The sequence below is a fragment of the Prinia subflava genome, chromosome 1, assembly GCF_021018805.1.
Source record: "Prinia subflava isolate CZ2003 ecotype Zambia chromosome 1, Cam_Psub_1.2, whole genome shotgun sequence".
NCBI lineage: Eukaryota > Metazoa > Chordata > Aves > Passeriformes > Cisticolidae > Prinia > Prinia subflava.
In genome coordinates, this window is record NC_086247.1 from 33,707,361 (window position 1) to 33,728,746 (window position 21,386).

A 21,386-nucleotide genomic window follows, 5' to 3' on the forward strand; every position below is an offset into this window, starting at 1 on the left:
CAGCGCGGAGGCCACCGGGCTGTCGTGTCTGAGCCGCGCGGGAGGTGGCACCAGAGCATCACCGCCACCGCCGCTCCCAAAGGCTGCTCCCGCCAGCATCCGAAGGACGAATGTTGGGATTGATGCTACCAGAATCACAGAACGGTTTGCGTTGGAAAGGACCTAAATGAATACCCAGTTCCAGCACTCCTGCCATGGGAAGGAACACTTGCCACTAGAACCGGTTGCTCAAAGCTCCACCTAACCTGACCTTGAACACATCCAGGGATGGGGCATCCACATCTTCTCTGGACAACCTTCACAGTACTGAATTTCTTCCGAATATCTAACCCAAACCTACCGTGTCCAAGTTTAAAGCAATTTCCCCTTGTCCTATCACTAAATGCCCTTGTAAAAAGCCCCTCTCCAGCTTTAGGCCCACTTCAGGTACTTATTACAGAGGCAATTGTGTAGAACCTGCCTACCAATTACAGACATCTTCATCAGACACGAAGGTGAGAGCAAGAGCATACTGCTAGGAAAATGCTCTGCTAGCCATTTCCCCCTGCTCTGTGCCTCGGAGTCCAAGAGATCAAGTAACACTCACTTTGCACATTAGTGTTTCTCAGGAACTGTCTCTGATTTTTCCTTTGGGCCCTGCTGTTCCGGTAATCGGTGTCCCCGCAGTGGCAGTCCTTGTCTTTGCCGCCGTACCCGCGGGAGTGGAGGCTGCGCGCTCTCTTCCTGATGGCCAGCAGGTCGCTGGGCACCTTGCACTTGTGAATTCGAAGTTTGCCAGAAGCATCCTCTGTGCACTGCCACTTCTGCGGGAGAGAGACAGGAGGATGATTTCCCAGCAGCCTTCCAAACCCCTGCTGCTTTCAGGTAGACAGTAAAAGGAGACGGGTACATTTCTTTCAAAATTTAAGCAGTCCGTTAAATAGCAGACTGAGAAGAGAAATATTTTAGGGCACAAATTCAGTCACATTCTTCACAATATCTTTCTCATGCTAGGGAAACATAAGCTTGAGTGAAGTTACTTCAAATCTGCATAAAAGAAATATCCAGACAAAACCCAATTTTTATATATTATATATATATACACACACACACATATATATATATAAATGAAGAATATCTAAACTACACATACCCCTGAAAAGAACAAGTAAAAAGGTCTAAATTTACTGAGTCAAGGAGTACTGGCAGGGCAATTTTCACCAACTCTTTGTTTTCTTTGAAACAGTATTTTTTCTTTCTTTGTTCTGTGACTTGGATTTTCTAGCATGATTCAGGGAAAAATAAAAAAAAATCCCCAATCCACGGATGAAGAAGGACTGGTTCAGTTGTAGGGTTTTTTGGAAAGGAAAGGACAAATTGTGGATGTAGTCTATAGAAAAATACACAAACCATTCCCTGTAGCCAGCAGGTGCAAGCAAGGGGAAGAACCTTAGGGACAGAAAACAAGAAATTAACTTGGGTAAACTCCTTCAGATTTATAAGTCATGAGATTTGTATGAGACTTGGGAGGAAAAGCTCTGGAAGCAGTACCTGTAAAAAGCATTGTATGTGTGCTGAATATCAGAGCAAGTGTGGGAGAATGAAAGGAAACAGATTTTTTCCCAGTTTGTCTGCACAATATCTCTTTGACTTAATTATCAACATCACTGAACCAGATGGTAGATTCCAGGTGGATTTTTCCAGTGGATCCCATCACCTTCACATTTCAAATCAAAAAGCAACTGGGACTTTAATTTCCTTTCCACATCACACTGTCTTAAAAAACCTAAATTTTATTGGAAAAAAAAAAGAAAAAAGAAATGGGTAGGTGCTGAGGGATCAGATCATTTGTCCATACCCAAAGCTTGCCATACATGGCACTCACAATACACTACATAAAATAAGAAGAGTGTGAAGATTTTAAGTCAGTAGTAGTCTGAATAACAGTAGGGAGAACTAGAAACAGCTATGTTTATTTATCATTTTAATACAACCATAAATTACTATTCCTCAGCTAGTTTTGTTCACTTTCACATCTTAAGCCCCAGTGACCAGAGTTGGCTTTCAAAGCACCAAGCCTGGCTGGATATTGCAAAGAAAAAACTGGGTAATGCCATTGTAATTGGAACCTTTTAGCTGCAGCTTCAGCAAAGTTTCTCTGTAATGTGTCCCTTTTTTGGTTCCCATGACTGAATAGCATAAGTAGCTTTCTCTTGCCTCATTAATAGTAAGACAGATGGATGCTGGTCCTAATGGAGTTGCCAACCTAATTTTTGGAATGGACACTAATATCAGAGCATACACATTTCGGTAAGTTCCATTAACTAATGGCTGCTCTGGACTGTTTTGGGGCTGTTGTCATGCTGACTGAAGAATGGAGAAAGAAAACAGAGCCTCAGGTAGATTTTCTGGCCTGATAACCTGAGGAATGAGCTGATGTGGGTCTGAAGCACAGCACCATGAGTGCACTCTCTGGCCTAACGTGTGGGCTGAATTAAAGATGGATTCCATGCTGAGATCCTCCTGTGGATTGGCATGACTCTGAGCAGCAAGCCATGTGTAAAAGGACATTAATTTGAACAAGTCTAATAGCTGGCAGGGAAATTACACTTGTGCCCAGACTTTCAATGTGAAGGTACAAGTGACAATGTAACTTTCTACAAGAAAAGTGTCCAAGAGCTGCAAATCTTTGCAGATTTTATTCTGTAACAGCATGTGCTGTCTTCCTTCTGCAGCAAGAGATGATTGTTACAGGATAAGAGCTGACTGCACCACTATATTTCCTGTGTTTATTGGGTACGTGTTACAGTTATAAACATATGGCACTAGTTTTTAAGGAGTCTCAAAAGCAGCATTTTAAAGTAGAATAAGTATTCTCTTTGTCTAGCATTAATCATAGCAAGAGGTTGTAGGAGTGGCTTCAGTAACCTTTTAGATCATTTTAACAGTATTATGACTAACACTGAAACAAGACGCTCTGTGTCTAGTACAAGCCAATAATAGTTCCCTATTTAAAACAGGGATTAAATATGATTCATATACTTTTTTCTTTTTCTTTTTTTAATTTTGCTTCAAAAAGTGTCAGTATAAAGATGCTTTAGAGTTCTAAGATGGAATTTTCAGTCTAACTTTCCTGAATCCCTGCCCATGCCAGCGCAATCAGGCACTGAGCATGCCTTATGCAGTTAAGACATAATGGTCCCTCTGCTCATTTTTAGATCTACAAAATGCATTAATGCACATAAAAGAAGATTCTCACAGAATGCACTGCCCCTTCCCCTGTTTTCTACCTTCTTTCCCACTTTGAATACCAAACTATTCTTTGAAGTTCAAGACTATTAATTTTGGTTTCTGGAATGATTTCTCCATCAATTAAATAAATCCATTGGGATATATACAAACTAAATATGTCTTCATTAAATTGTAATTGGTATGTTTTCTTGTTTTCCCCATGTTTATCTTCTTTCTTACAGTGATATTTCACAAGACACCTAAGACAATCTAACAATTCACTGTTGCCATAGGAATATAGGATAGTCCTTGCTTCTGACTGCATGCTGATTTAGGGACCCCTGCACTGATTTATTCTCACCTCGGTAGGAGAAAAAAGAACTAACTCAGAATTAAAAACTCCAAACTAACAGCAGAGAAAAAAAAAAACAAGTCTCTGACATTTGGCTGCAAGAAGCTGTTATATTGTTTCTGTCATGTTGTGAAACTTCATCTGTGTCAGCCTTTTTCCTTGTCATTGACTCATCTTTTCCTTCTTTCATCTCATTTCATCACCTACCCTCCAGCAACTATTTCCCTCTCACCTCAGCTCCCCATCTTCAGTTCACATTCCTCCTCGATTTAGGTTCAGAGGGAAAGGAAAGATGAAAAAGGATCTTTAATGCTTCCACACTAGTAGAGCCCTGAAACCCCACACCTGAAAGCTGAGGGAGCTTACCCCGTTGGGAGTTCTGCTAGTTTACAGCCTCCCTGAGCCAAGCAGGGTTTGTTCTGCATATGCACTTGGAGCCTTGGCTGGGTTTGTGAGTGCTGGCTGCCAGCTCTTCCCAGTGCCTTCCCTGCCCCCATCAGCAAATTACAAAGGAGCTTGGGAGAGGTAAACGAGTAAAAGGCCTGAGCAGCTAAGGACTTGGGGCTTGTCTTGTTTGAAAGAACCAGTCTGAGGGGCAATGTCACTGCTCTTCACAGCTCTTTGAGGAGGGAAAGCAGAGAGGGAGATGTGGATCCAGTGAGAGGACATGTGGGAATGGTTCAAAGTTGTTGAACTGCCAGGGGAGGTTCAGATTGGACATTAGGATGCATTTCTTTACCAAGAGAGTGGTCAAACACTGCACAGGCTTCCTGGAGATGGGGTTATAGCCCCAAGCCTGTCAATGATGAAAAGGCATTTGGAAAGTACTGTTAACGACATACCATGGAAGTGCCCAGGCAGGTGGACTCAATGATCATTGTTCCTTCCAACAGAAATAATTCTATCCTACCGTATTGTGCTAATTTAGGCTGAGGTAGAGTTAATTTTCTTCACAGTGGCTGGTGTGGGGCTGTGCTTTGGATTTGTGCTGGACTCAGGGTTGACAGTACAGAGATGTTTTTGTTGTTGCTGAGCAGGGCTTACACAGAGCCAAGGCCTCTTCTGCTTTTTCTGCTGCCACACTGGTGAGGGGACTGGGTGTAGTGGGGGGTTGGGAGGAGACACAGCTGGGACAGGCAACTCCAACTGACCAAGGGGATGTTCCTGGCCAGAGGACATCGTGCTCAGTATGTAAAGTGGGGGAAGAAGGAGGAAGAAGGGAACATTTGGAGTCATGATCTTTGTCTTCTCAAGTCGTTGTTACATGTGATAGAGCCCTGTCTCCCAGAGATGGCTAAAAACTGCCTGTTCCTGGGAAGGGGTGAATGAATTAATCTTGTTTTCCTTGTTTGCACTGCTTTTTCACTGTCAAACTTTTTCTCAACCTATAAGATTTCCAGCTTTTGCACATCTGATTCTCTCTTCAATCCCACTGCTGAGGTAGAGAGCGAGTGGCTGTGTGGGCTTAAACCACTATACCTATCCTATCCTATCCTATCCTATCCTATCCTATCCTATCCTATCCTATCCTATCCTATCCTATCCTATCCTATCCTATCCTATCCTATCCTATCCTATCCTATCCTATCCTATCCTATCCTATCCTATCCTATCCTATCCTATCCTATCCTATCCTATCCTATCCTATCCTATCCTATCCTATCCTATCCTATCCTAATCCTATCCTGTACTATCCCTCGGAAGTTGAGCTGCTTTAATCTCTGCCAAACCTGTAGTTTAAACATGTAAGTACCTGTGCCTCTTCCTCAGTGTTGAGGCAAGCACTGCAATGGTGCTGCAGCAGGAGCTTTTCCTTGGATAATGGCACTGGCACGATGCACTTTCTTCTGGGGATAGAAGTTTGCCTTCATAAAGACATTTCAAAGATGAAGGGTAGAACATGGGCTGGTTAGAAGAGATGGTTTGTACTTGGTGGTTTTGCTTTGCCATGCTACTGGCATGGCACCAGTTGTGACTTGCAGCTACACAAGGAAGACAACACCAATTGACTTCATAACTACCTGGGGTATCAATTTCCTGGTGTTAATCAGTTGTGCCACAGCCTTAAAATTAAGTCCATTTCATTACTGATTATAATTAAGGCATAAAACGATACATTCACAATGAATCATTGTGATGTGCTCCACTGTAAATAGCTACTTAGGCAGGACTTCCAATCAGCCTTGTGCACTTAATAGACTCTGATGGATTTGAGACAATTGCTGCTCCCTTACATAGAGGGGAAATGAATTAGACAAGTCATGAAAAGTGTCCCAACAGTAGGCAAGTGAAAGGTTTCTGTGAAATGTAAACGCCTAGTATTTGCAGTAGACACGTCAGTGTTAAATATCTTGTTAGATTTTATCACAAAGTTACGAAACCCCGAGAAACATGCAACCGGAAATATAACATAGCAGCAATATTTTTACAGGTGCTTTTCCATTTTTGTAATGTATGACTGACTTTGAGCATTATTGCTCAGCCTAGGGAATATTAAGATAAGGCCTGAAAAATGAAGACTTCATGAATTTAAACATGTCCTCAAGATCCCATTTCCCTTTTTTCCTATTTTGAAAGGCACGCTCTAAATTTGAAAACAGTTTAGATGGAAATACCATCACATGCTGAATATGTGTGTACTGTTATCCTTCATTAGCACTAACCAGATCTGGGGGAGTGCCAGAGGACTCGATGTGAAAATGCGGGAAAAGGAGTCTGGTTCAGGGCTGAGCTACTGCAATCAGAGCTATCTTGCCTTTCCTTTCTCTGGGCCATTAGAAGAGGCCATGTCACACAACATATTGAAAAGTGCCCTGTAATTAGTTGTCTACAGCAAACAGTACAGAGTAGCAGCAGTTCATGTCTGCTGAACTGGACCTGAATACTGAGAAATGTTTGCTGGCTGAGGTCATGTCCTCTACACATTCCCATTGAGCAGAACTGAACCCCGCTCCTGACCAAGGCTCCTAAATGCCCCTGGAAATACTAATCTGTGCTGTTTCATCTCATCAGTACTTCAAAACATTGCACACGAGTGCAGCTATTTAGCAGGCATGGTTTGCCAGGTTCACTCAGGGAATTTGGAATTGCTGCATTTTTGTGGAAAAGAAATCTCCTCCTCCATTTTAGAACTGATTTGATACTGCCTGTAATGGCAGATCCCAAGTTTTGTACCACTCATAACGGAGCCACTTTCTATTGGATCATGCTCCAGAGTCTGGCAACATGAATATAGTCTAAGGCAGTTATTTATATACAGCCTTAGTCCCTGAGAAGTGTTCCTGAAAAAGGCAGTGGTCAGTGGTTCAACAGATAGGGTAGAAGGTTGTCCTATAAGAACTGATGTAATATGGGCAGAAATGTATGACAGGCTTTAGAAATACTTTCAGAAAATGCACAGCGACAGAACTGGAGGAAAAAAGGAATGAAGGAATCAATCACTGGATAACAGAAATAACAATATAAAAATTGGCAATTTTGAGCTACTTCACAAGCTTATGAAAAGAAAGAGACAGAAAATTTTCCAGGAATTCCAAAATTTTGCATTCTTGCTGCATAGACAAGATTGATTTTAAGTGCCATAGTTATAGCAGTTCTCTAGTTATAAAAAATGCATGAACTGCATTGTCAGCACTAGAAATGTAGGCACCTAGGTCAAGGCAGCAAATATTTCACCTGCATAGCATTCTCTACCAAATCTATTAAGTTGCCTGTAGTTACAACTCAACATCAAGAGACTTCTGTTGTTATCCAGTAAACATCCATTCTCAGGTACAAAAAAATAGGAGCCAAATAAAATGATAAATTTAATTCTTTAGCTATAAATAGTAACACCAATAATCTGCTACTATTGTGTTATATACATTTAAGTTGCAGAGGACTTAGCTTATACTCTACTTCACTGGATACTTTAAAATGGAAACCTTGCCAAAAGAGAACTTCAAAGGAGTACTATAGAAAGTGTTAAAAATAATTCTTGCATAAACTAAGTTTTCTGTCTTGACATTTTTGGTACATAGAATTACTTTAAAAAAAGTTTAAAGAATTTGCTTTGTTAAAAAAGGTACCATTATAAAAAAAAGGCCTTTCTGTTAGAGAACACCAGTAAGATGATAGTGAAAATGTTGAACACAGTCGTGCACTGAAAGAGATAAAACCAGTGAATGCAGTGATCTTCCTGGAATATCTCTGGATTTTATCCACAACAGACTTCACACATCCAATTAAGAATTGCTTGAATTTAAAGAATTGTCAAATCTGGGAAGAGCTGCTCTCTGTTTGATAAAAACTTAAATATTTAGGCTGAAATGTGAACTATTTAGGCTGAAATATGAAATAACATGCCTTGAAAGATTATTTTTAGAGATAAAGGAGCTTATCTTCATATTCGGTTTCAACTCATAAACAGAGTGGTATTTTAACTAGAGGTATCATAATTTTTGGCAATTCCTACGAATTCTTGAGCAACTAAATTGCAGGCATGTTTCTGTCAGCTATGAGGGATGACTCTGCAGGGTCTAAAGCGAGGAATAGCTACGAGAGCTGTTCACAAAAGCACTGAAGTATGCACTTAGTTTTAAGCACATAACTGGTTCCAAACACATGTGCCTCCAGTTAAGCCCATGCATAGATGCTCCACTGAATTATTACTAAGATGGTATCAGCGGGGAGATGGCAAAGAGGAGACAGCTCTGAATCAATGCTCTGGTAAAAGAGGTTGATCGCCAAGTGCTTTTTGACTCCTGCAAGTATCAGGAGGTTGTTCTGGAATCTGGAGAATCCATGAGTGATGTTAATGTGCCATGGCATAATTTCAGTTGGGTTTTAGAGGGTGCTCAGGGTCTGGCTGTCAGTGGCTGGCCAGCCATCTGACACTTCTGGCCAGCTCTTACCAGCGTATGTGTTTTTATTCATACTCTGCAGCTGGTCATAAAGCTGACCTATACAAATGTATGGTCTGTGATATTTGTTTTATGAGAACATAGATACTAGAGCCAAGCCAGACTACACCTAATAAGCCCCATTCTAATTTCCTTTGCAATATTATCTGTGAGCTGATTGATGGCAAGTGTTCTTTCAGTATGACAAATAGACGTGCTTTCGACTGAATGCTGATATGATAATTTGATAAATATGAATACCAGTAATAAAATTAAATTCTTATGCTAGGCTTTTAGAGGGTGAAGACTATGTGAGAAATAGAATACAGGCTAGAAAACTTGCTTTTGGATCAGAGCCAGAAGAATCTTGCACATTTACCACAAAGATGATGTTTGGATTCAGCGACATGTCTCCAGTGACTACCCATAAAGCCTTAATCATTGTAAAATACACTGGGACCTAATCTAACTGAAATCTCACTGTACAGTCTTCAGGTGTTTTCTCCAAATGAAACATTATTTCCTCAGGGTAGTTTTGGGATACACTTCCTCAGGAGGAAGCACAACATTATGCATGTCTAAAGCTGAGATGCATTGAAAAGAGAGCACAGGGAAGGTGCAGCTACACCGTTATACCTGTCTAGCACAGTGTGAGTCCACGTGATTGCATGTCATACCCACACGGGCAGCACGATGCATTTTCCTGTCCTGCCCACTCTCCTGCTCACTGGAGCTGGCAGAAGGCCATGGATCTTTACAAGTTTCAGGCCTTTGCTGTTCACAAACTGGCAGGTAGTGTTGAGCAGATGGTAGGAGATGTATGCCCACAAAATAAACAGACCTATGTCTGGGTTTCACTGCTGAGTCATCCAGTCTAAGAGCTTAAATTATAAACACAGTGCTTCACAGTCCTGATTTTGGGAGGGTGGTTCTTTTTTTTCTACCCTATTGGGAAAATTTTTTAAAAAGACTGCAGTTTGTGTAATTTTTCTAAGAGGACAAATATGCACATTTGGCTATGGATTTGATACTGATTATAAATAATGTATTGAGCGGTACACTGGAGACAGCCTATCAGTCACCAGACCTCATAAGGTAACTGTGATCTGGAAAAGAGTGTTAGGTCCCAGAAGGCAAAACTGTGCCTTAGGAAAATTCCTATGACTTAGACTGGAGAGAAAAAGAATAAATACTTAAGAATTAACTCAACTTCTTAATTACACATTTAGGTAAGGGAAGAGAGAAAGAAAAAGTATAAATGAAAACACAGTTAACATGGTTTTATTTGGTATTTGCTAAGTATCCAGAAGAATTTCATGAGTGAGAAGATGGAATGAGTTCAAGAAAAATAACCTGCTGGAGGATTTAAGAGCAGCTTGCCTCTAAACCTCCTGAACTAACATATATTCTTGTCTCAGGTTATTCCAGTGGAAAGCTGAGAAGAGATTTGTGTCATGATAAGGTTGTATTAATCCAGAGAAACATTTGTTCACATGTTATTTTTTCTGCTCTGTTGGAAAATTAGCAAAGCTTTATTACAAGCTGACACCAACTGTTTCCCATTTTAAAACAAAAGCAGGGTTATGCTGCAGATGAATCAATATTTCTGTATGGTGTAGCTTATTACTGAGAGGGTAAATAGATGTCAATGAAATATAAAAATACCCTGCCAACCATTTAAGTGTTAAAACCCATCAGGATCCACTGCTAAACCAACTGGGCTTAATCAGGTGACCTCAGTAAGTTACACCATGTAAACTGGTGACAAATTTGTCATATGAATTATGAAAGAAACCTCCTGTTCCCATCATAATTTCTTGAGCATTCTCCCATGTGGAGATGTGGAGAGGCTGTAAAGGAAATGTCTACCCTTCTCCAAGCCCCAAAGCTGAGCAGGGACACCATCAGCTCCTGCTCTCTTTGCCATGAGAGTGAACCTGGCCTGGTGTGATGAGACTGCCTGTGCTTCGGGTGAGCGCAGATCAAGAGCTGGGGCAGGGCAGGAGCTGAACTCTGCTCTACATCCAAATATGACATGGGCAGGTGACCCATAACTCACTTACAAGTTCATAAAATTAACTGCACTTCCCAAGTTATGAAGTTGAGGAGGAAGAAGAAAACATGAAATCCTCAAGGCCAGGTACTAAGCAAGCAAAAAATTAAGAGCATGTACTGGAAGGAACATCTGGAGGTCATTTCGTTCATCCTCCTCCTCAAAGCAGCAACGTTATTAGGTTTGGATGTATCCTGAGGTGGACTTTCCACAGCCTCTTTGGGCTCCAGTTCTTAATCATATTTATGGTAACACATGCATCTAGTTGGAATTTCCTTTGCTGCAAGTTGTCTCCAACTGATAGCCCTTTTGCTGTGCACCTCCAAGACATACCTGGGTCTGTCTTCTCTCTAGCTAGCCAATGCATAATCAAAGGAAATAATTAGGATTCTTCCTTTGCCTTCTGTTCCCCTGGCTAAGCAAACCTCTGCCCCTTCTCAGTACTCCCACCCTTCTCTGGGGTCCTCCCCTGGACTGGCTCCAGCGCACCAAAGTCCCGCTGCTGGTGGAGATCCCAGCCCAGACTCAGCATTCCAGGTGCAGCCCAGAGGCCCCAGGGAGAGGTGAGCACTCACTTCCCATGACCTGTTAGCAGTGCTCTCGCTAACGCAGCTCAGCAGGAGCGCTCCTCTCCTTGGCATGGGCTCACTGCTGACCCACGCCAGTGACTGCTGGAGCACAGCTCAGGAGTGAGCACATCCCGTCACATCCCAGTTCTGGGGTGTTCTCAGGGAGGTGGGCGAACACTTGGAAACTCTCCTCCCCTTTCATAAAGAGGGTTATGAAAAAACAGCAAGGGGACAGTGATCTACAAAGTGATCCATAATGAAAGTGATGCAATCTGTCAACGGTGTTAGAAAATTTAAATACATTAAAAATAACAGTGAAAGTATTTTATATTTATATTTAACAGACGTTTAGTATTTTCTCTTCATTCCCCCCACCATTTTTCAGGTTCGTCTATTTTCAGATACACATAGGACATAGAAAAAATAAGACATTTGAAAATTTAATTAAAAAATATTATGGTAGGTTCCTTTATTTTCCTTTCTTTTAAAGAGAAAATAAGCTGAAGCAAGTATTAACCTGAGTACCACATCCTTGGAGATTTTGGAACTAGCAGATCTCAGGATCTCACCTCATTTCAGTACAGGAAATTTTTTTTTTCTTTTTCAGCTTCCCCATGTTTTCCTTTTCAAATAAACTACATATTGACTAGAGCAAATTTAAATTAAGAGAAAGCTTTTAGTGCTGTATTAATTCCCCAAATGCTTATTCTTAGTTTCAGACATTTAGCAGCAGCTTCCCACAGACCAGTAATTTCACTATTTTAGGATCTGTCAGCAATTACTCATTCTGTGAATGTAATTTTAATTTAACTGATGTTAACTGCAACTGATTAGAGTAAACATATGAAGTATTATAAGCCACCATAATTTAAATGAAGATTTTATTTCTATATATGTACCTATGTAATTGAAATCAAATATACAAATTTCAAAAGATAAAACAAAGTTAATTCATGCACAACAATATTTTCTCTTTTCTAAGAGGTGCAAAATGACTAGAGCAAATCTGCTGCAGGAACCTCATATTAAACTATGATGGCTCAGAAGTGCACATTGGAACACATTTGGACTAAAGTATATTTATTTGACCTATTAACTTTTTTTATTAACAACTTCTCTTTGTGGAAAAAATCCCGCAGACACTTATTTCACATTGCAATGCCTCACTGAAGTTCATATTAGTCCGGAGTTGGTCTTTAAATTCACACCCTCCCTATTCTATGCTGGCTTTCCTGTGAGCACCACGGGTAGTCTGTCCTTGAGAGAGACACTAGCCTTGTTTCCCAGGGCTGGCATGAGGGAGTGGGAGGAATGGGCCTGTGCCCCTCAGGCTGAACGAGCCCAGAGGATGCTCCACCCCTCATGATGCTCTGCCTAACAGTTTTTCACAGGCACACCTAACTTCAGCATCCCTACAGGAAGATTTCAGGATGTTGGAACAGTCAGGGACAGCCTTGATCCACTTTTAAAGATAATAATGTGTACACACCAATGGCCGTGTCTGAAAATTGGCCTTAAATGGGTCAGTTCAGCCCTGTCCTTCACCAGTGAGGGATGGCTGCTGGGCTCTGTGCAGCCACCGTATCCTCAGCATTGAAAAGACCTCGATGGGAGTGTGTAGGTGGAAGGTCCTGCCAAACACTCTTGCTCCTGTAGCCTCCTTGCTGACTGAAGCCCCTCTTCCTTCACCCTTGGATCAAACTGGATTCATCAATATGGGATGGTCTACGGCCCTGGGCTGAGGACGGGGCTGTGAGCAGGGTTTCCTGCTGCTTCAGGTGTGGTATCTGCTCAGGACTCTTAACCTTTTCTATTCATATGTGGAAAAATAGTTATTCCAAACCTGGATTTTGGCATAAGAGGTAATAAATATAAGGAATAATTGCAAAGAAAATATTTTGTTACTTTAAAATGAAACCATCTTAGCATCTCAGAGTAAAAATTACTTCATTGATCTCCTTTAGTTTTTATAAAGCATTCAGGTTTTCAAATTTAATCTCTGTTTACAATGGCAATGCTTGAACTCCTGAAAACTTTGCCCTTGGGTGAGACTGTGATGTTGTGTATATCCCTTCAAAAGTGGCTGCATTTGAGGAGCAAGTGTGAGGTGAGAGCCGTGACAGAGGACCCGACCGAGGATGTGACGGCCAAAACATGGATCCAGTCCAACCTGTGATTAACCGAGGGCTGCTGTAAGCCTGCCCAGGACGCGATGGGGAAGGCAGGGTGGGAGCCCCTCTGCGGGCGGGCTCGGGCCCGGGCTGGGCACGGCGGGCGGCGGAGCGCGGCACAGAGCGCGCTTTGTGCCCCAGCGCCCAGCCCGCCCAGCGCCAGCCACGGCTGCTGCAGCTCCCACCAAACATCTGAGGCCAAGGCGCAGCGGCTGCCTGGGAGAAATCACCTCACACTTGTGCCGGGAGGTGTGTGGGGATGGCGACGGACTACAGGGACGGCGAGGCGGGCACAAGGCACTGCCTGGGGCCCCCGGCATGAGCCCCGGCGGGCTGGAGGTGGTGTCAGTGAGAAGGCGTACGGCTCCCTTACACACCTCCCCAGAAAATCCATCTTCGTGTGTTACCACAGGTACAGCATTAATTCAGGATGGATTGAGAGCATTTGGAGTCACAATCACTTTTCTTAATTTAGCTGTCTTCCTGTGCGTGCACTGCAGAGATGCAGGTGTAAGCACAGTAGTCAGGGGTGCAGTAATTTCTGGTTTTAGGAGCAGGCAAATAGACCTTTGTATCAGTCAGGCACTACACTGAAATCATTAAGGCTGCAAGAAGAAAAAGTAATGCTTGGGTATGGGTATCACTGCCTGAATCCTTAAATCCTTACAGTGACCGCAAATAGGGTGTTTCTGGGCAAGAGGACCCTTCTATTTAAAGTGTTTCAATCAATAATAAAGGATGATGATTACTAAGCGTGCTGTTCAGTTGTTCATCCCAGCAAATGAAATCATGTGTACACTTAGGACTAACCAGCTTGCTTTGGTAATTCTGAACTAGCCCAGTGAGTACAAACTTTCACTGCTCAAAAAGAATCTCTCCCTTATTAACAATTATCACTGAACTATCTTGCTTATATATCAATACACATGATCAAAGAAAAAGTAATCATTTCATGTTATGTTTGAGCACAGGGGTTTTACTATAACCTCTGTACTAAGCAAGTGAAGGACCAGGTCTTTAATACTTCAAGTCGGACCACTGCTTAGAGAAATTTGTCTGCTTTTCTTTTGCTCTGAAGATATTAACAACAAAAAGATCACAAAAGCGATCTTTTATTTACCTTTCAAAAGCCATATTCTTCAAATTCTTTTGACCCATAGTGTAAAATGCGTATTTCCTGATGACACTCAGAAAACTGCAGTTGCTTGTGGCTTACCTGTCCTGGTTGTTCACAGGCTGTCTGGTATCTTGCTTGTTGGCATAATTCTTTTACTCTCTCATATTTTGGTAGTTGATTAGACTGCTGAGTGTTTTTGCTGGGTTCCTCCTTCTTGCGTAGAAATTTGCTTATTAAAAAAATAAAGTGGAATGTTTTAGATGCATTGTTCTAAGCCCTAAGGATAAATGTAACTTGCACAATGAAGCAACTTGAAGGTTTAATGTCTTCTCAGGGAAAAAAAAAATCCTCACATTTCTGTTACTGACATTTGATGTAGGCCACATACTGAAAAAAAGGCTCAGATGGCTGGCTGAAAATTGCCAGAAGATAAATAAGTGCTGCTAAAATATGTCTAACTGGTACAGTACAGCACCATTCACACATAAATGTAGGTTCTTTCACAAAGCAAAACTCTTTGAAGCAATACTTTCTTGGCTGGAAAATACAGCTGAAGACACAACAGGACTTTCATACTCAGCACAGGCTTGGCTGTATCTTACATATTCCGATGTGTCTTTTATGCACTGCTTTGCAATACATCAGACAAGGTTTTCATAATCTGTAAAGTCATGAAGTGCCAAAAGGAAATTGCTGCAAAATTTTTACTCAGAGAAAATTTTCACAGCAACAACTGGCAAGGTAAGAGGGTATAAGGAGTTATCAGCAGAGACAGGAGCAGTTATTGTCATGAATCTCAACTACACATAAATCTTAGCTGGAACAAAAATGAAGAATGCTTCTAATATGTGATGGAAAATACAAAATCAGATGATAAGAGGATTCTACACAGATGGATTTGAAACAGGGATTTGGGAAGAAAATTGTTCGGATAATGACAAAACAGGGCACAAGCACAATGTTAGGGAAAGAGGGTAGGAGGATCACCAGAAAAAGCATGCTTTCAAATTCCTTCAGAGGAAGGGATATGGGAGCACAGTAGATTGCAAAGGCAGTGGTGGGAAACTAGGAAAAAAGTCATGCCTGTCAGTTTGCTTGCAAAATTTACTGCTTCTCTGACCATGAAAAGGAAGAGGAGGAAGCAGAAAGGAAAGCATGTACAAGGGAGTGTTCCCAGCAGGCAGGCTCTCCCAAAACTTTCTCACCCCTAATAATTACCCTCTTTCCACTAGAAATGTGTCACGCCAAATTTTGGTCTTCTTGTTTGTTCGAAACCTGAAAGTAAAATAATTACATTACTGCTGGCACAGAAGTATACCACTGTAAGTGTTAACAAATTATTTTTGAAAAAAACAACTCTCCACTTACAAATACATGCAATTTTATAGATCCATTAAAGAGACTCTTCAAATGGGAAAGCTGTGGTCGTTGCTATGACACAGCTCATTTTCACAGAATCTGTTTTTCCACTCCGTTGTTGATTTACTAAGATGTTTTCTTCTGAACTGGCTAAAAAAAGGATCTTGACACCCACCTATTTCCTGGTCTCTCCAAGTCCAGGAGCTTTAGGACAGATTTGCCATCCATATCTGGAGGTGTGTCAAGGCCTGCTATATCCAGAATTGTTGGAGCAAGATCAATATTCAGAACTATCTGAGGCACTCTGCAAATCAACAGGAAAGGTCATAGTTGCCATGTGTTCAATGTGTAAGTCTTCACATTCTCTTGGAAATAGAATGATAATTAATGCTTATCAGGACTTTGAAGATGTAAAGCTCTACAGAAGTGCTAAGTTTAGAAAACCCCCTTTGAAGTCTACAACTCAGAATGATAGGCCACTACTGCAGACTGACATCACAAAGAAAAAGTTAAGCACAATAAAACAAGGAGGTGCAGCAGCAACACTGCTCTTATCTCACTGATAATGAGGGCATGATGCTAGATGACAGAGTGAGCAGAAAAGATGAGCACATCGTTGTTAAAAGCAAAACCCAAGTCTAACCCTACAGCACTATGCATTACAGTTTTCTCATCTGCATTATAACTTATTCATAATATGCGAAGTAAAAAAACTGCCTCTTTATGAGACTCATTGCTCTGCAATAATAGGGCATCCTTTACGAAATGAAACTAGACAGAGTGATAATTACATGCTCTCAGAAACATTTTACATTAGGCTCAACAGCTGTGCTAGGGACATAAGGGAACGTACACTGATCCTGGCTCCACACTTGGACCACGAATAAAGAAAGGAACTCGAATATCAAAGTCATATGGCATTGACTTCCCCTTGACCAGTCCAAACTGCCCAATATGGTATCCATGGTCAGCAGTGTAAATAATGTAGGTATTCTCCAGTTCTCCCATCTCTGCAAGCATTTGGTGTAACTGCAACCCAGCACAGAAAGAACTCAGAGTTAAGTGTAGCAAAACAAGTTTTGTGCAGAATCATGTATAACCATCATTTATAACTATTAAATACACAGGACCAAACATGGCATCAATAACATTGACACAGATTCTGGGGACTGGCATTTGTACATCTTGCCTTTACCGTGCTGTGAAAAAAATCAACCTACCAGTTCAATTTCACACTTGACAGAGAGGAAAATTAAACTGCCCTAGAAAATTACAATAGAAAAAATATGGTAGTAATGGGGTAGTTGCCTTAGTGTGTCCAAAATTCATTGTGTGCTCAAACACAGCTTGTGAAAAAAAGTCTGCTACAACTTAGGGGAAAAGGTAATCAGATTTGATTTACTGTGCTAGTCTACAACTTTCTCATTCCTTACAGTTGTGAGCTTGGGAAAAAGCTGTAAATTTTTATTAAAGTTTAAAGAAATCTCTCTAGGGGAAGATATTTGGTCTTGGTGCCTGATTTTGGAACAAAAAGTCATACAAAGTAAACCTAATAGTTCATGTATCATGTTACCTATAATTAGCAGTACACTGCATTGCCTAACTTCTGCAAACACTTGTAGACTGACACCTGAGTTGCTGTGATTTGCCAGGTCCCAGATTTCAACTGAAGGACAAACTGTGAGGGGAGTGTGTGAAATGAATAGAAGTTGTCATGTGTGCACCTGTGTCCATCCATGTGTACACACAGGTGATGCATCTTCTGTTAGTACCAGGCCTTATGCTAGGCCCAGTGACTTTTCCCTTTAAAAAGCCCACTGTTTTTTTGGCCCAGCAATTGAAAGAAGAAAGCCAGGAGCTTGGCCTCATGTTGCAGAGAACCAGATTTCAATTCCACTGGGAAAAAGTGGAATAACTCCTCACAGTACAATAGCTTTCCCCAGAATGTGGTCAGTGAAGGTAAAGAAAGAATTAATTCATTTAATTTTTTTACCAACTAATAAGATTGTATTCACAGCAGTTTCTTGCACTCACTCTTTCCATAGAGTCGTCAACTGACATCAGGGTCTGGAGTCTTTTGCGCTGCAAGACGTTGGTGAACTCCATGTGGATTGGCAGCATGGGCCCCGTGTACTGCATAATCCAGTGCTTATCCATATTTGGTGCGTAGTTATAGCTGGGGGTGCTGGAGGAAAAGAACGTATCTGAAAAGCTGTACAGCATGACAGACATCAGAGGGAGATGGGAACTCCTCCAACACAGAAACGGCCAACAGTTAAATCACAAATTCCATGTGGTATCTGACAGATATCACCAAGCATCACATCAGTGCCTTCCAAGATTCACTGGGTCACGTATCACCTCCTCAAAATATTTTAACCTCTTGCTTTCCAAGCTTTCTTTCAGACTCAAAGACCACTACAAGTTCCATGTTAATATTTGGGATTTGCCAAAATCCATTTCTCAAACAAACCTGTAATCATTAAAAAGGTTTATCTGAATGATGCATCCCATATAGATAAGAAAAATTAAGGAAGTCAGAGATCAAAAATGACTGCTTACTTAATATTAAGGCATAATTGACACTAGTACTAAGAAGAAGTATTGCACAGAGTCCTACCTAAAGCAAAGAATGATGCTTTAGGAGTTGGCACAAACATCAGAAGAAATATTTAAGAGCGGTGTTCTATCCACAGCCAGTGTATTTTTGAAAGATGTCCTATGAGAAACAAGAATATTTTCCCAGAGATAACACCTTGTGAGAAAATGTGTGGCAAAAAATGTGTCAAGTAAATTTTCTCTACAGGGAAGCATGCTACAAAAGCTGTCCATCAGTCTTGTTTTTATGCCTAGCATACATGACAACCACAGGGTGAAAAGAAACTAAGCAAAATCTATGTCCCATAATGGTTTCACTTACATATGAGCAGTTTCCCTCTCTAGAAAGAAGGAACCTAGGCTTTGTCATTTTCATTGTTTCACTATTTTTCATTCTTTGGGTTTCATTTTTCCCGTTTCTAGTACACTGCAGCACATGAGTAGCAGCAATACATTTGAAAATTAGACATAAAGAGAAAGTGAAAAAACTGTTGGGTGATTAGACTAATTTCATTATTTTTATTCTCTTTTCAGTTTACAATAAAAACACAGTTCAATATTAATTTGGTGTTTAGGTACTGAAAATTATAACATTTTTGTTGACAAAAGGTACATTTTTTCCACCAAAATGTGTATGTGCAGTTGTCTTTTCTTAAAATGAACAATATCAAAATACTGTGTAGCTTAGAATCATACCTTTAACCAGTCCTTCACTAAGGTTTCATTTTTCTTGACATGGTTGTATGTGATCCCAAAATGGTGGAAGCAGTTGATTTTTATATCTGATATCATGTGTATAACCTTTAGCTACATATTCTGAGGACAAAAATCAGCTGAAAGGGTAATGTAGTAAACTGATAGTCAACTTCAATAAATTAGTGGAGTCCATATTTTAACTGGAAAGCATTATTTGAGAAGTTAGATAAAATTTGAGAGGTATGCCTTTAATACACACAGCAAGTTTTGACTAACCTACTTAATCATTAGTCTCAAGGGAAAAGAGAAGTGAAGCAACAGTATCACAGGACTTTGATAGAGATTACGAAGTATGAAAAGGTTAGCTCCCTACTGAGCCAAGACAAACATAACCTAGAATTCCTTTTCTGTTGAAAAATCTTTCATTTCATGTTGAAAAGTCAAACTTTCTGTAATTTCCCATGGCTGAAGTCTGATTTTTAAAATGAGTACTGCCATAATACCAGTAAGATTTATCCCAGGAGCACAGCCCTGTGTGTTGCTGGGTTGCCAGCAGTCCCAGCAGAGGGAGATCCTTGAAGAAGCAAGTCTTAGGAATTTTGTCACCTACCACTTATCAGCTATCAGACAGAAAAGAAGGATACTTTCAGTGCAAATTTTTCTCTGTTTCCTTGGAAGTTTGTCAGACGAGATGTTTTCCCATGAAAGAGCTCATTTTTGATTAATCAGCATTTCCTAGTGAAAGCCTGTTTTCTTTTTCCGTGGGGTCCTGAGTGCCGCAGGCACAGAGGGATGAGGAGCTGTGACCTGCGCTCAGCCGGCAGCGCGGTGACAGCCCGCTGCTGTGCCAGCAAGGAGAGCCAGCTGCTGAGGCAGGCTCAGGTCTTATGTTCCCAGGCTATTGTGAGCAGCCTCCTCCACATAATGGATAGTTTCTAAAAGCAGCACTCAAGGGTTTGGCGGGGCAGTTAAAACCTTTCACAGACACTTTCCAAATGCATTTTGAATTTTCTGGGTGAGAAATGCAGCAGGGGAGAGGGAGTAAAATTTTCCTCCCAGACAATTCAAGGAACAGGAACCTTCTGTGAAATATCTAGTGTCACTGGCTGATGGATAAATGTGAAACAGGGGTCCCTAATGTCAGAGAAAGAGTACTAAGGAAGAGACAGAAAGGAACTCCAAAACCCTGCAGCTTGTGTGTGTTCTCTGTGTACCTCTGTTTGTTAGGCCTTTCAGAAATCCACCAGAATGGCACTGGTTGCCAGGCACAAGATCTGACACTGCCCTCAGATCCATCTACCTTGGAGTTTTTTTGGTATAAATTTAACCAATCAACCAATGAACCAACCAACCATCCAACCAACCACTGCAGACGTAAATCTTAGGGAGTGTATTGCTGACTTCTGGAAGCTTTTCCATGTAGACAGACCTCGTCCTGGTCAGTGGTAATTTTTTATCACAACATTTTTTCTTGAAACACATGGAGATATCAGTTAAATGTTCAGCTGTTATAAGTCCTTGAAAGTCATGATGGCATGGTCTGTCACCGCTTCTATTCCTCCATTTTTGGGAACAACTTTGCTGTGTATTGACAAGTACTGCTGTAAAGTAACAGTGACACGTAGATCTCCTTGATTCCTCTTTGCACTGGAAGTCTGAAGTTGAAGATGTGTGCCGTGTCTTCCATGGCCTCCTCTCAGTCATGGAGTCCATCCTGTGTTGAGTGCCTTAATTGATCCATGGTCAGCAGAGAGTGCCAGGTAGCTCATTATTTTCAGGTTGTCCATGGCCCCTAAGTCTGGCAAGTTGCTACTGTAATACTTGTCATTCTTGCAGAACATACTAACTTGGGCAAATCTAGATTGCTCTGTTGCTCACTTCTATTAGTCCAACACATACCATGAAGAACTTAACACACAGAGACCCCTTGGCGCTCCCTAACAGATTTGTTCTGGCACTGGAAGGCACTAGATTCATAAAAGTTTGAATTTTAACCCTCAGTTAAACTAACAAAAAACAAAATTCCAAATACTTAACAATAACAAATGCTGAGCATAGGCACTGCCCTATAAAGGCATACTCATAATGAGGACATTACCCTCTGAGATTTTGTAATCAGTCACCTACATGAATAATTTTACAGAGAAACTTACAGTGATAATCAAGTGATCTATAGACTGTGGAAGGAATGAATATTTGTAAGCAGCAGTGCGTTGTTAAAGAAAGATTCTCCACAAAATCTATAATTTATTTGTCTGTAAACATCAGTTCAAGTAGATACTTATGTTGAGAGAAAAGGAGTAGTATTAGCAGTCACCACTGTAATCAAAAGGCCTCAGTAACTCTTTCTGACAACATATTTACGATATTCATATATTTAA

The 21,386-nt window shown here is 41.0% G+C and overlaps 1 protein-coding gene across 3 annotated transcripts in view; it reads right to left on the bottom strand.

Annotated features, from left to right (window-relative positions):
* SULF1 (sulfatase 1) overlaps positions 1-21,386 on the bottom strand; it is a 123,980-nt gene that overhangs the window by 15,777 nt on the left and 86,817 nt on the right. For all 3 annotated transcript variants that reach the window (XM_063392784.1, XM_063392796.1, XM_063392792.1), the window contains exons 11-16: positions 17,746-17,896; positions 16,565-16,740; positions 15,887-16,015; positions 15,571-15,627; positions 14,452-14,581; positions 587-803 (exon numbers count right to left, since the gene is read on the bottom strand). In XM_063392784.1, coding sequence (XP_063248854.1) covers positions 587-803; positions 14,452-14,581; positions 15,571-15,627; positions 15,887-16,015; positions 16,565-16,740; positions 17,746-17,896 — 860 coding nt within the window. The remainder of the gene's footprint in view (positions 1-586; positions 804-14,451; positions 14,582-15,570; positions 15,628-15,886; positions 16,016-16,564; positions 16,741-17,745; positions 17,897-21,386) is intronic.